The sequence below is a fragment of the Stigmatopora argus genome, chromosome 5, assembly GCF_051989625.1.
Source record: "Stigmatopora argus isolate UIUO_Sarg chromosome 5, RoL_Sarg_1.0, whole genome shotgun sequence".
Taxonomy (NCBI): domain Eukaryota; kingdom Metazoa; phylum Chordata; class Actinopteri; order Syngnathiformes; family Syngnathidae; genus Stigmatopora; species Stigmatopora argus.
Genome location: NC_135391.1, coordinates 6,244,070 through 6,259,284, shown reverse-complemented (window position 1 = coordinate 6,259,284; position 15,215 = coordinate 6,244,070). Strand labels below are relative to the sequence as shown.

Genomic DNA, 15,215 nt, shown 5'->3' with positions numbered 1-15,215 from the left:
GCAATGTTGCTTGAGGTGAAATTCTGCTTAAAGGTGATTTCATGTAGTTCAATCAATGGAAAGACTTTCAATCTAATTGAATTCTGTAATACTGGCAAATATAGTATGATTGACAGAGAATTGATCCTGCTATTTTCAAACAACACCAAGTAAAAGTATGTATTTAAGGAATTCTAGGTTGTGTCAGAATAGCAAAGAGAGATTAATAATGAACCAGTTATGTTACATAAATAGACACTACTGTGTTCATTGAGAGAAAATTGATGAAGAAAACAAAATGCCAATGCATCGGTCTGATGCGAGAGCTGGTTTACTCTATGGATGAGGTTCGAAAAATTTACCGATGAATGACTCTAAACAAAGCCTCTTTAGCAGATGAAGATGGCACAAAAGAAGTGGGTCACTGCCTGCTGCTGTCCCGTGGGGGGGCCCATATAACGGGTGATTTCCTCTGCGCTCATCTGAAGCCCACATTATCCTCATTAGTTGATGCCGTATGTGTTTTGGTGATTAAATTTAAAGAGAGGACTATAAACGCGACATGTTATTGTTATACATTTCGAATGCTACGCTATATTGTCGTATGCAGTATATCTTTACTAAAACAGTTTTGTAGACAAATGTTTTGTCTCCCAAATATTTTGGTTGGTCTCTTGTGTTTGCTGTTATTTTGACCAATAATTACGAACAGCGTTCACAATTTATCACCCATTTAAACATGATATATTGTATCTGTATTGCTAAGTGGTCCCAAATCAGAGGAAAGTCAATTTTGCCTTTGGTTTTAGAAATTAAGGTCCCAAAATCTGAAGTAAAAGCACAAAGAAAAACAATTACATTTTGATTTGACATTTGGGAATGTTGGATTTGTTTTAATTTTGATCAAAATTGGAAGTAACAAAGGCTTGAAATATTTTACTTTATGCGTGGACATTTATTTTTGGAAATAAAATATTGAAATAAATAGATTTAACCGATATTCAAAATTTTGGGGCGCACTGTTTTGTAACTGACAGATAAGATCAGATGGACTGTAGCTCCCCCTATGGAACAAACAGATATAACACTCCTAAACTGCCATAATAATCGCCAAATCTCTTAGTTAAATCCTTAGTGTAAAATGGGTATATTTGTGCTCAATATTTGCATGTATACATCTATTTTACGATGGATGTGTGTAAACTGCTCACTTAATTTCACAAAAAAACTCTCTTAATCTGTCTAAATATGTTTGCTGACTTCAATATCAAAATATGTTTAAAAAAAAAAAAGATGTAAGTTATACCTATTTAATTGTTAGCCCCTAAAACACAGAAAGAAAATGTCAAAATCAGAATATCCAATATTGTAAATGTACATGTATGTCAGTAATTTACCGCTGAGTGGCAGTGTTTCCATAGTATTTTTTTTTGTAGATTACAGCATATTATATACATATTGCCAAATTGGACTTCAGATAGTATTTGTCAAAATGGAGACATTAATCCCCCAGATGAAACATTGAAAATGATGGAATGGTGACTTAACTTCCCACTGTATATATAAAATTAAAAATAGATTTAATAAAATTAAGGCTGACCACTTAAACCTATTGCTAAATAATACATTAATCCTCAAATTGAGGCATATTGGTCATCGACAATTGGCAGAAGGTTCCAAAAAAAACCAGTCAGAAAATGAAGAGAAAGCACAGCATGATATATTTGACGTGCACTTTTCTTTTTGTTAACACAGTCTGTTAAGTGAATAAAGTCAGGGATAAGAATCTCTTAAGCAGTAAGAGCCCATCATTTCTTGACTAATTACAGTATCTACATGACAGCTTATGTGAACACGTGTTCAACTCTTGAAGTGGGCGGCAGTGTGTGTGAGTCAACAATGACTGACAATTTTATCATATAATCCTTGTTTTTGTTTGACACAAATGACGTGTGTGTGTTTGTGTATAGCCTTGCAAAACTAGGAAACATTTTGCATCTAAACACAAAGTACATAAGGAAAATCCCAACTCTTTTTGCAAATCAATTTAGCAAAAAAATCTGGATCTGGAAAAAAGGATGATCATTTCCGATTCAGCAACGTTGCGATGAAATTGTTGTAAAAAACTTGAAAAATTGCAATTGAACATTGATCAAATTGCTATGTTTATATGCAACTGGCCCAAAAATGGCACACATTCATTAAGGCAAACATTTGCATTTCTCCATTTGTTTTCTACCTATTTATTCACACCATCTTGTACGATGGGAACAAAATGAAAATACACATGCCTGTATTGAACAGAATTTTTTTTTTCCAGAAAAAAACAAATCTGAGTTGAAAAAGTCACCCGGCGATGCTGCGACAAGTTTCCAAAGCCCACCAATGGCTGCCTCTTGAAATATCAAGGTAATTGCACTACTCACTTCCCTCTAGTATAGAAATAACTCTACATAACATTCTTAATTTTGGACATGTCGTGAGCCAGTTTTCATATAATGATGGGTCATCCATATCGGATGGTGCTCATTTTTGGTACATCTTTGAGGGTTCTGATAAGCCCGAATTTATGTTAATGATCGGCAATAGTTATCATATCAAAAGCAAAAGCCTTTATTGTCATTATACACAGTTGCATATAACGAAATTGGTGGTGCTACTCCACAAAATGCATTTTCCCAGTAAAAAAAACATAAGTCATATAAAAATATAAAAAGTCACATCCTGGCAAGGTAAATTCTTAGATATTGCACATTGTTACACCCCGAAGTTATTACACAGAAGGGATTGTGTGTCGTGCTAACGCAAGTTCAGAGTCCTGATAGCGACTTTAGCTTGGTCTCTTTGAATTTCAAACTGCATACATGAATGTGATTATTGACAGCTGCTGCTGCTGCTGCGTGGAGAGCAAGCAAATAGTTAGACGGGGAGGTGGGAGGTGGGAAAAGCTGAGCTTATAAGTGGAGAGAGAAAGAGAGCGAGAGAAAATGAGAGAGCGAGAGAGAGAGAGCGAAAGAAAGAAAGAGACCCCTGTATGATCTGCTACATTTCCATGCCATCCCCTTCTTCTCTCTCTTCTCTCCCCTCAACCAGGATGTCATGCACAAATATGATGAACCAGCGAAGCTCTCAGTCTAGCTGGCAGCTCCCGACCCAGACCCCACATGCGAGCCGGACCAGGGGGTGCCGTGTTTGAGGAGCTTTGGGGATCTCCGACCTCTCGGTTGCATCGGTCTGAGTAAGTGCCTTGTTTGTTCGACTTAAAAAAAAAAGAAGCACGATGCGCTCGTCGAATTGAGCTGCAGAGCATGGCGTCTCCCATTTCCCAGCGACGGAGGGGAACACTTTGAGGATGGCATCGCGTTGTCGCGGTAATCTTCTGCTGCCGTTTGAAGAGCGAGTAGTCTTTTTTTTTTTTGGTCACGACAGAGACGCTTTGTCTCGCGGCGTTCGGTCGCCGGGCTCGTACTCTTCCACCGAGTGCCTCCGAGCCGTCAGTGGAATTTCAAACGACACCCGTCAATGTCAAAGTGGTAAAAGTTTTGACGGGGAGCGAATGCGGTCTCTCGGCCTATCGCCTTCCAAATAAGCCTTGAGGTTTGTACAGTCCAGGCTGGAAAAGTCAGAAGGCAAAAAAAGTGACAGGCGGAATATTGGTTGGAGGAAAGTATCTCTATGGTAACAGTGGGATGGGGAATGATAGTGGAGAGCTCGCTCCATCTTTCTCTTGTGCTTATTCAGCTTGATTGCAAATTATTCTACCAATTAGATTTTTTTAATCAGAACAAATTTGGGGGGAAAGAAGAAATTAGACTTTCGTTGGTAGAGTGGTGTGATGATATGGCGCAATTCAGACGTTGATTGTGTATTGTTTACGTTCTTCCATTCCTTATTGTAATTGTTATGTAGAGATATTGCGGATATTATGTTTGGAATGGAAGGAATAATTCTATTTTTCTTATGTTGGTTTCCCAAGAGGGCCTTTTATAAAGCAACATCTGTTCTGTTGTGTATGATTCTTGGGAAAGTACAATTATGAGTGATGATTTAATGATAATGTTCCATTTTTAATTGATGTTATTGAAAACAAAGGTGAATATTTGTTGCCTGTGTCTTTGCAAAAAAATACAGCATGCTACCTATATCATTACACTTAAGGATCTCAGAGGTAACTGTTGGAAAAAAATGTATTCTCCAGAAAAACAGGTCAAATTAAGGGCTTTGGGGGGGGGGGATTTATTATCCATTTATTCATATCCCAAAAATGTGGCCATTATGCATTGACGCCACATGCCTCTTGGCATAATGAGACTGAGGTTATTTGCTTGTTGGAGTATTTATTTTCGTAATGCAGGACTTGGGCCACACAGCATAAATGGACAAAACATTTTTTTACCCGCACTTTCCGCCTCTTGTTCATCTCTGACTCACACGCCAACACATGATTAAACCCATGGAGAAGTCCTCCTCGACGGTGTTTAAGTGGAATGTTGTTAGTCTTTGTTGATCACATCTCGGTGAATACACTATGTTTGCAGAGCTGCAGTTATGTTGCGTGTTTTACATAAAAGCAAGCAAAACTAAAATAATCCATTGGCCTTGGTGACCAGAGAAAATGTTTAGTAATTTTTTTTGTCAAACCTATAAATGTATCATTTCACTCGTTTCAAACAGGCTAAACATCAATTCTGGGGTTTTGGGTCATTGACCATTTTAACAATTTTATTGTGAAAAAAGTAAGTACAAATAGGACTACAAAAGTGGCTACACAGCAATTGACGCTAACTCCCCCCCACCCCCCCCCCCCCAATCTTTGGGTAATATATTATTCAACCAATATAAAACCAAGTGAGTATTACTTAGAATTTTGATAGTCAATTCATCATTTGATGGACCGTGGCATTTAGTGACCCTGTAAACTTAAACATATACATATATTATTTTAGGAGGGGAACAGTAAATACAGTTTGTTTTTTGGTAAATAAAAAAGGAAGTATTATCAATAAAAACAGTAAGTAGTAAATATCTTCAAGAGGTTAAATAAAAAAAAACGATGAATACTCTTGTTTTTTAATGAATGAAAAAAGCTAACTCAAATGTTTTTTTTTTAAATTCAACACAAAAAAAAGGGAAAATATTTTGATTGCTGGACTCAATCATAGTTCAACTTTCCTCAGTGCGTAATTTGTGTTCCCAATGCACATTTGTAGCAAAAAAATGAGAAATAAAATGAGACTAGGGTAATAAAATAGCAGATAACATGATTTATATGTGAACCAATGAGTCAATTAATCTCCAAATATGATCAGTGGTTATTTAACTACCAAACTCAGTGTTTAAAGAAGACCCAGTTGTGGCGTTTATATATCACCAAAGTATTTTATGTATTTTTCCCCCCCTGAAAGTGCACGTACTCTAGTCTTAAATTACGACACGGAGGCCACTGCCTGTGATCTTTCTGCGGCGCGTCTCATTTATCTCCCGCTGCTCACAGACGGCACACAGAAGACGGGACACATGGACCAAAAGAACACATTCTAAACCAGATCCGTTGCTTTGAAACAGTCAGCAACAACAGCAAAGTCGGCTTCAGTTTATTTCCACAAAACAAGGCGCCTGTACTTGGGATGAATGTGTAACTGTAGGGAAAAGTGTACGCTTTTAACACCCTGTTCATCACCATCTTCATTCCCCTGCTTTCCTCTACATCGCGTAGCCAGCTAAATATATCCAGCGGTGGTGTGAAACGCTGTAATATCAACAGCAGCAACCTATTTCCAGCAATTCCGAGCTAAAAATAGGAGCTGCTTTGTTTTGCCAACTCAACAAGGATCTCCTGAAGCACACAAAGCTATCATTATATTTATAAATATACATATCATTATAGCTATTGAGTTGTTGTTGTTTGGAATGATTTTATTGTTGACTAATTCTCATGACTAAATAACATGTTGTTAGAAAATGGAGAGTAATTAGCTGACAGAGGTTTTAATTTTTACAGCGATTTTTAAAAATTCTATCAGCGAAGTAGATCTTTTCTTAGACATATTTTGCCACTTTTCTTGGCAAAAATATTCCACTTTAGTAAGATTTCCGGGACAACTATTCCATTTTGATCAAATACACATTTTCAATTGGGTTTAGGTTGGGATTTTGGCCACATTATGCACAAATATCCATCGGAATACGGAACATTTGGCAGACGTTTTTGTCAATACTTGTTTAGCCAATCAAATGTGAGCATCATAAATCGCCCATCCGCCCTTTATCTGTCTTTAATACACGATCACATGTACATGTGCTCGAATCTATCAGTGGTTGTGTTTTGATATGTAACTAAACATAACTTTTTAGGTGGAATCAGTGCAAATTTTGTTCAATTGGTCAATTCGGGGAAAAATCGAACAAACTGAGGACTCGGGTCAAAAGCGTTAGGTCACATGACTAAGTTTTTCGCTCCCTCTGCTCTGTAATTATTCATGCCGTTGCTCTGCAAACAAGATGGGAGTCTGCAGTGGCGATGCTCAGACGTTGGAATAATTCAGCTCTTTAGAGAGACAAACTCAGCTTTGAAGAAGTACTTTTTCATATTTCCAGCAAGATTGGATTAGGTTTCTAGTGGGGAACAGTGTAAACCTTGCTCGCAAGGCCGTCTTACATACATTATTTGTATTTCAGTCTGTTTTCTTCTCATTATTGAGTCCATTCTCTTTTTTATAGTTGGAACACTAGCTTTGTTTTAAAGAAATTGACTTAAAGACATGACTTTATTTGTTACAATGTGTACAATGCCTTGAATGGCCACATTGGAATATGTAATGTTAAAACAGTCAAATAGAAGAATAACCATTTAGCAAAATATCCATTTTTTTATATTTTTTATATCCCAGATTGCTGTTGTGTTTACTATGTTTCATCCACATATGTAAATCTAGACTTTGGTCACGTGCGCACTGCAGACGCTTAACCACGATTGCGGATACATGCAAATATCGACTGACTTGGAATTCTAAAAACAGAAAACTAAGTTCTTTGTTACCACTGTGATGCAAAGCTGAAAAGTCTTCTTATGTGTTCAATCATTTTCCCCCCATTATTGTCTGAAATCTGATTTGTAGAAAAACAAAGCCAAAAGCAAGCCAGCTAAAATTGGGTAGAAAAAGATAAATTCATTTTAAAATTTAAAAACATTTACACAAGCCTCTCGTCCAGGGCAAAGGTTAACTGTCTCGTTTAGCGGATATGTTTCTGCTTGATGAGTAAAACGGATCTCTTTCTCTCCATCAGAACAGAAGCAACAACCATCAATTCCTTTGTAATAACAACTCGCCTTGGGCGCATCTCAATCTCCGCCTCTTGCAATTGCTGGACACATGTCACAGGTGCAGTATTATTCCCTTGCTATATTAGAAAAATGTGAAAAACATCTATCATTTATAACCTGGGGGGGTTTAACACGGTAGTTTGCCCAATAAATAAACATTATCGTGTTGATCTGACTGAATTGGAAGCATTTTTTCGTCTCTGTAATGTCGTCATAGAGAGCCTAAAATCATTTAATGCTGTAAAATAGTTATGCCATTGAGATTTTCTTTTTAATTTCCAGGTAGAGCAGGAAATCTTACTCGTACAAAGGAAGATGTCGGACCTGGAGTCGGTATTGCAGCAGAAGGACATTGAGTTGAAGGCATCAGAGACTCAGAGGACCATCCTTGAACAGGACCTGGCAACCTACGTTACAGAATGCAGTGTATGTACAAAAGTCAATAGAACACAGAAAAGCCCCAAAATCAGCATAACGCGACTAATGAAAGGAAGCGTCTTGGAAATTCCGCCAAACTCAAGAGAAAATGATCCAAAATTTACAGGAATTGACCCGAAAGTACCCTCAAATGACAAGAGAGTGACGCAAAATGAACTCATTAGCTGTCATTGACCCTCCCAGTCAAAATGGATTGGACGTCAAACACCGTCAATGAAGGCCAGTGGGTTAACTTTTCTGGGCAAAATTAAAGTGAAAAAAAATTGAGATGGAGTTGGCTTGACTGTGGCCCGCGAAGCAAACCGAGTTTGACACCCCTGCTGAATAATGTACAATATGCGGCTATTGTTTGTCTTTATGGCGATGCTGTTTTATCTGGCTTTCAGAGTTTGAAGCGGAGTTTGGAACAAGCTCGTACAGAAGTAACGCAGGAAGATGACAAAGCCTTGCAGCTCCTCCACGACATCCGTGAGCAGAGTAACAAGCTACAGGAAATTAAAGAACAGGTCAGATTATTTCCAAGGGTATTCATGTTAGTACGGTTAAGAAGTAATTAGGAGATTTTTTTTTTTTTTTTTATATAATTACAAAGCTACCCGGCCCATATTTGTCTGATTACCAGTTTGCACTGAGGGAAAATATTTGCTTTGATGATTCAATCCAAGGCAACAAAACCCCACCCTCTTACATTTGCTATCATTAGAAAGCTATGGAATAAAAATCCAGTGAAGCGATTGGTTAGCGCGTTGGCCTCACAGCTCTGGGGTCCTGGGTTCAAATCCAGGTCACGTCCACCTGTGTAGAGTTTGCATCTTCTCCCCGGGCCTGTGTGGGTTTCTTCCGGGTACTCTGGTTTCCTCCCACATGCCATAAACATGCATGGTAGGCTGATTGGACACTCTAAATTGCCCCTAGGCATGGATGTGAGTGTGCGTGGTTGTCCGTTTCCTTGTGCCCTGCGATTGGCTAGCCACCGATTCAGGGTGTCCCCTGCCTCTGGCCCAAAGTCAGCTGGGATTGGCTCCAGCACCCCGCGCGAGCCTAATGAGGATAAAGCAGTTCAGAAAATGAGATGAGATATTCAAGCTTTACATTTCCTCCTATTAGGTCAAATCAATGACTTGAATGATTTCCCCCCCCCATTTTTGTAAGGTGAAATAGAATCTAAACTTATATCAACTTTTTTCCCCCCCAACTGCTCCTCTACCACCCAAAACATAAACTATTTAAACTTGGTTTCTCCAAAAAATATCATGTGTTTTCCAATGTGGATTCCATTTGATTATTGAGTTCACACTTGTAAGTTGATGTTTCTCTGCTGGTGTAGTTGTCACATTGTCACAATAACAAGATAGGAACATCCCCACGCCTTTATTTTTTTATTAAGAGTCAACAGTTTTAGAGAAAAAAGAAAACCTTTTATTTTTTATCAACTCTGGCGCCGGTTACCAAGCAGTGAATACATTGTGCAAGGGTTGCTATGGTGACGAGAGAGAGAGAGCCCTATACCTATGAGCGAAAAGAGCTCTGATGCAGTGGGCAGGCTGGTCGTGATTAGATGCTTAGAGAGTTCATACTGTTTCTGGAAGATAATTTTCGTCCGCTTTTTGTCCAGAAATCAGCAAAGAGAGCATTTTGTTCTCTGATTAGATTGGAAAAGTAGTGCTTTGTGATGTGAAGATAGCAAGAGATGATGAACTGCTGTCACTATTTGCAGCATTCATATTCCTTTTAGTTGGCGGGTGACACCTTTACTTGGAGTCTTGTCAGAATGAGTCCATGGTGAAACTAATTGCAATTTTAATCTGTTGTATGCACCACAAAAAGATTGAAACATGGCGTTCTGGTTGATATTGCCACTGTTGTATAACAAAATTTTTCAATTTTCACTCGTCTTGACAAATTAACATCGCAAGAGCGGTATAAAACAATTAATGTCAGGTTACAAAACCCGGAAAATACATTAAGAATAGGCCAAATTTAAATGTAAATGTGTTTTCGGAGTTTGTGTCTTTTTAAATGAACGAGTCTGTTATTTGCCTTAGTTCAAGCGGTACCTTGCTCCTTTCCGTGTATCCACTGGTGGCTCTTTGACGGGTATTTCTGCCAGCTAAATCCAGCATTTCATCTTGAGAAGCATCTGTCTCCCACGCACGTCATTTGACTGCAGAGTTGGGCATTTTCATGCACAATCCGTGCAGTGTGGGATCGACAAGTAGTAAACAGTGAGGACTGATTCAGTGGCAAAAAATAGCAGCCTTTTCCAAGCCCGTCAATATCTGTAACATGCCAGCTACGTATTGGTCTCATCCTCTTCACATTTGTACCCGGTCGCATGCTTAGTATTAATTAAGATGCCAACAGTAATTAAACGCTACCACAAGTAGCCCCAAAAAATTAAAACGGCATAATGTTGTCGCGTATCGGATAGTAAAAATGGCTGCCGATGCGACCTTTAAAGGTTAACAACTTAATGAAACTAGAAAGAATACATTTCCTCTCTTCTATTTCCATGAAGCCTCAAAGTTAGGAGATGCTACTTTTTATTAGCGCTATATCATCTGATAAGAAGGAGGCTGTGTAATGAGATCAAGCCTGTGATGCGTGACCACTTTTTGACAGACACGCCAATGCTGTGACTACGGCGCTTCGTAATTAATACGACATTCCTCGCTACTAAAGTGTCTGACAGAAGCATCTTTGAGTTGAAAGACATCTACTGTCTGAATTTCTTTTTTTTTTCTTCAATTTTCCATCATATCCATCCAGTTGGAGCGCCGTTAGCAGCATCACTTATGGATGAATCTGCTTACTGAATGATGCAGCAGCTTCTAACAAGAATGTTTTTCCAGACGGATTTAGGTCGTACATTTAGACAAACAGTAACCCCTTTTCCCATTCCATTTCGTCAAATTATACTCGTTAACGATGGTCATTTGTGAGATTTCCTATGCAATCTGACTGGACTGCTAAATTGTGGTTGGTACATGGTCGATTGGTCGCCGGTCTTTTGGTCGCCCGGAAGGTTATTGATAATTACCATTTAAATCGTTGCTCAAATTCCCTAAATAAAAACTGCAAATTACTATTTAGTCATACTTAATGCCCTATTAATTATTAGGCTAAAGAAAAGCTCCAAATTTCACGACTTTTATTGTTTTTTGTTGGAGAACTTGTTAAGACCCTGACTGACGTAGCTTCTTAAAGGGACAACGCATGTACATACAAACTCTTATACACTCACACGTCGGCTCAGTGAAACTGCTCATGGACATTGTTGGCTTTTATTGATGCGTAGACCGTGGTGTTTTGCCTTGTTTTGTCGCCAGTCTTTTGGTCGCCGGTCTTTTCGTCACCGGTCTTTTGGTCGCCCGTTGTCGCAGTCCGGGCGACCAAAAGACCGTGACCAAAAGACCGGCGACCAATTGACCGCACACGATTGGGGTTGCTCTGCTGTGTAGCGTCATCTTATAATTTGACATCCGCCCCTCTTTTTGGGGTTATTTACTACTCTTTCCAGCACTTATTTTGGTCTTGGGTTCTATTTAGGAATATCATGCCCAGCTGGAAGAGATGCGAGTTTCAATTCGCCAACTGGAGGAGGACCTGTCAGCCGCCCGTCGCCGTAGCGACCTGTACGAGGCCGAGTTGAAGGAGTCTCGGCAGGCTAGCGAGGAACTGAAGAGGAAGGCTAGCGACAATCAGCATCGATTGCAAAAGGTGTCACACTTTCAATTTTGGGCCTCTCATTTCGTCGGGCTAAGAACGCTATTCCGACTTTCATTTTTTTTTTTCTCAGCGGTAGTTGTTCTTTGAGAGGAAACCCAATTACTCACACTCACTTGACTTTTTATTTTTTATTTTAAATAGGCCAAAGAGCAAGGAAAAGCTGAAGCAGATGAGAACATCTCCAAGCTGGAAAAGGTATTACTTCAGAGTCTATTTCCTTGACTATTTTTGAACTAATTCAGGCCTGTTGGCTGGGACGGACTCCAGCGCCCCCACGACCCTTGTGATGATAAGCAGAAGGGAAAATAAATGAATGAATTCAGGTGAAAGTTACAGCCTGCAAACTGTGATTTTTGTCTTCTAGACCAATTCAGAGCAGCAGATGAAGCTCCATGATCTTCAAGACAAGCTTGCCAAGGTTTCCTCGTTTAGAAATGAACTTTTGACCTTTTGTGATTGAAAGTCATCATAGAAATGTGTTTAAATTGTCTGAAGTGGAGGACCTCCATATAAATAATGAGTTAAATGTCATATGATCTCAATTCGCAGGCATTAAAATCCAGTTCGGAAGCTACAGACCATCTTCATTGCATGAAGATGGCCAAAGAGCGTATGGAGCGAGAACTAGAAAGGCTCCAGAACAAAGAAGACTCCAGTGACAGTCTGCGAAGACGACTCCGTGAGACCGAGGTGCGTAAAGTTTGATATCGCGTTGCACCACTCTGCAGAAAAATGTATTATGCTACCATAACAATCTTGTGTTTTTCTAACCACAAAGGTCAATTGTCTTACGTACAAATAAACAATGCATCCAAATGGGCAAAACTGTCCAAACTGTCAATATGAGATTAACCAACTGTGTTTGCATATGTGTGGATATGTATGTACAGGATGGTAGAAAGACACTCGAGAACCAAGTGAAAAGACTCGAGATTGTTGAGCGGCGGGAAACCAAAATGAAGGACGACATTCAGAGCAAAGGCCAGCAGATTCAGCAGATGGCAGATAAAATTTTGGTAAACTTCCTTTTATATCTAAAATAATCTGAAAATTTCTTCAAGAAAGGTGAAGGCTTACATTGAATTCCTCATCCTCTCAAAAAGAAGGAACAATTGCTTGTCTATGTATGCCCTGTGACTGTGAGGTTAATTGAAAATCTCGGGGATGGATAAAATGCTCATTGGGTCTCCCTATCTCTTGACAGTACAAAATGAGTTAGCCTCTGACCGTGTTTTCCGACGAGGTGATCTGCTTCCTTTGTAGGAGCTTGAAGAAAACCTGCGAGATTCCCAAGCAACAGCGCAACGAATGGAAACGCATCTGAGGCAGAAAGAGAAGCTGTATGAAGATAAAATTAAGGTTAAATGAGACCTTATTTGCTCACTCACGAGTGCAATGTTTAACAAAAATCCAGCGATTGTGTTGGAGTCGAGCTGTAGGTTTACGCCTCTCTCTCTATTATGCCGTTAAATGATATCCTTCTTTTGTGGGTTGCGTGGCAGGTGCTGGAATCGCAGATGAAGGCGGACATGGCCGATAAAGAAATGTTGGAGTCCAGTCAAAGCAAATTTGAGGAGGAGGTGCAGGAGAAATGCAGCATCATCAGTGACCAGAAGGCGGTAAGGCCTGACTACTTTGGAAGTGGCACTATTCCGGGCATATTTTCACATGTATCACACTGACACAGATTTCCTCTTTAGAATATATGGCTTTGCTATTATTTGTCAAAATTGTTCTACTACTTATCATTTTCATCTAGACTATAAATGCAATGGAATCCAAGATGAACAGTCTGGAGCAAAGAATTGCCGAGTTGTCTGAGGCTAACAAATTAGCGGCTAATAGCAGCATCTACACTCAGAAAAATATGTAGGTAGTCATCACTATACTTCAAATATACTTTTTTATATGATGCTCTGGTGGTCATTTCTTTGTGTGTGAAATCAAATCTATAGAAAACTCAACTTTTACTGAGCCTTTTCCACATGTCAACACGCTAACGGCAGGAAAGCCCAGGAAGAGATGATCTCGGAGCTTCGCCAGCAGAAATTCTACTTGGAGTCTCAGGCTGGGAAGTTGGAAGCCCAAAATGCCAAACTTGAAGAACATCTGGAGAAAACAAGTCATCAGGAGCACACCCACAAGAGTCGAGTCTTAGAGTTGGAAACCAGGCTCAGAGAGGTTTGGATGTTACAGATTGGTTGATGTTTACAGTAATACCTCGCCACATCGTGGATTCACCTTGGATCCCCTCATTAGTATCTATGAAAAGGTTATAGTGTAGGAACAATAATATAATCATGGGGAAATAGGCAATTTCCGTATTTTCTCGCATATAAGCCGTATGTGTAACACAAAAAGAATCATGACTGAATCAAGGGTACGGCTTATATGCGCACAAATTAGACTTGACATGCACGAAACTGCAAGGTGACAAAGACAAAACTCTATAATGCAAGACAATGCGGCCGATATGGTCATGTATTTCAAAGTAGAGAAAAGAAACTGATAAAACGCCGAACAAAATTTATTTTGACGTCTATGAATGAAATTCAAGAAAAAAAACGTAGCTTGCATAAAACGTGAAAAAACTTACTTGTGCCTGTCTTTGCTCGCTTAGGACGCCGCCATCTTACCTAGGGATGACAAACTAGACCGTTACTGACACACTTCCCGGTTGTACAGCTCACTAGACTTCCTTTTTTAATTTGTCCACGTCCAGGCTACACCCTCGATTCATACAGTAGCTCAGGAATACTGATTTTTATCCAGATTCAAAGTAACACATTTGTACTCCCTATTAAAACCATAAATATGGAGGTGAAAATTGCGAATCAGGGGGCTTATACGGGACAAATCGTAAAATTCAACCATTTTAAGGGAATATTAAGGGTATGGCTTATACGCGGAGGCGGTCAATGCGAGAAAATACAGTAAAAAGGGTTTCAAAAGACCAAATAATACTTAATAGAAACCATAAAACTACTGTTCCTACATTGTGGTTATTCACCTGTCGCAGCAGGTCTTGGAACCTATTAACCACGATAAACGAGGTATTACTGTAATATTCTTTTAAATGATAATGTAGCTCATACCATTTGAAAAGTGTTTTATGCTCCCGAATGTGAATTCTGTCTTCTTAGATTGGACTGGAGCACGAGGAACAGAAGCTGGAAATCAAGCGACAGGTGACAGAGGTAACGCTGTCGTTGCAGGAACGCGAAGCCCAGATCAACAACCTGCAGGCGGCGCGCCGGGCCGTGGAAAACCAGCTGCAGCATGCCAAAACTGAGCTAGAAGAGACAACTGCTGAGGCTGAAGAGGAGATTACTGTGCTCAGAGTGAGAAGCCAACAGAAAAAAAGGAGATTTGCTAGGAAAAATGGCTCTATTTTCGGAGGCGGCGCATCATAGTTTGCATGCCGGCGCCAAAATGACCATTACTGTACTGTGAGAATTCAGCACTTTGGCGTTGCCGACGACCATCTTGGCCTGTCACGAAAATAAAGCCTTAAATATTGTTTGACGTCATATTACACCGATATGAGATTGTGATTGTCTTTTTGTCAAACTTTTCAGGCACACCGAGATGAGATACAAAGGAAATACGATGCTTTGAGAGACAGCTGTGCGGTAAGCAGCATTAAAATATTTTAATTTTATATATATATTTTTCACAGATGTATACTAGCTGTATGCTAGAAAACAAGGTTAGTCTTTTTTGTATCCTCTGTACACACAAATTC

At 39.4% G+C, this 15,215-nt stretch overlaps 1 protein-coding gene across 2 annotated transcripts in view; it reads left to right on the top strand.

The window, feature by feature from the left end:
- Nucleotides 1-2,980: 2,980 nt before the first annotated feature.
- The window catches only part of citb (citron rho-interacting serine/threonine kinase b), a 38,727-nt gene continuing 26,492 nt past the window's right edge, over nt 2,981-15,215 (top strand). For both annotated transcript variants that reach the window (XM_077601302.1, XM_077601300.1), the window contains exons 1-15: nt 2,981-3,217; nt 7,267-7,361; nt 7,586-7,729; nt 8,128-8,247; nt 11,291-11,461; nt 11,612-11,665; nt 11,835-11,888; nt 12,020-12,160; nt 12,361-12,486; nt 12,734-12,829; nt 12,973-13,089; nt 13,230-13,339; nt 13,477-13,651; nt 14,614-14,811; nt 15,049-15,102. In XM_077601302.1, the coding sequence (XP_077457428.1) occupies nt 7,353-7,361; nt 7,586-7,729; nt 8,128-8,247; nt 11,291-11,461; nt 11,612-11,665; nt 11,835-11,888; nt 12,020-12,160; nt 12,361-12,486; nt 12,734-12,829; nt 12,973-13,089; nt 13,230-13,339; nt 13,477-13,651; nt 14,614-14,811; nt 15,049-15,102 (1,569 nt within the window). In that variant the 5' untranslated portion in view covers nt 2,981-3,217; nt 7,267-7,352. The remainder of the gene's footprint in view (nt 3,218-7,266; nt 7,362-7,585; nt 7,730-8,127; nt 8,248-11,290; nt 11,462-11,611; nt 11,666-11,834; nt 11,889-12,019; nt 12,161-12,360; nt 12,487-12,733; nt 12,830-12,972; nt 13,090-13,229; nt 13,340-13,476; nt 13,652-14,613; nt 14,812-15,048; nt 15,103-15,215) is intronic.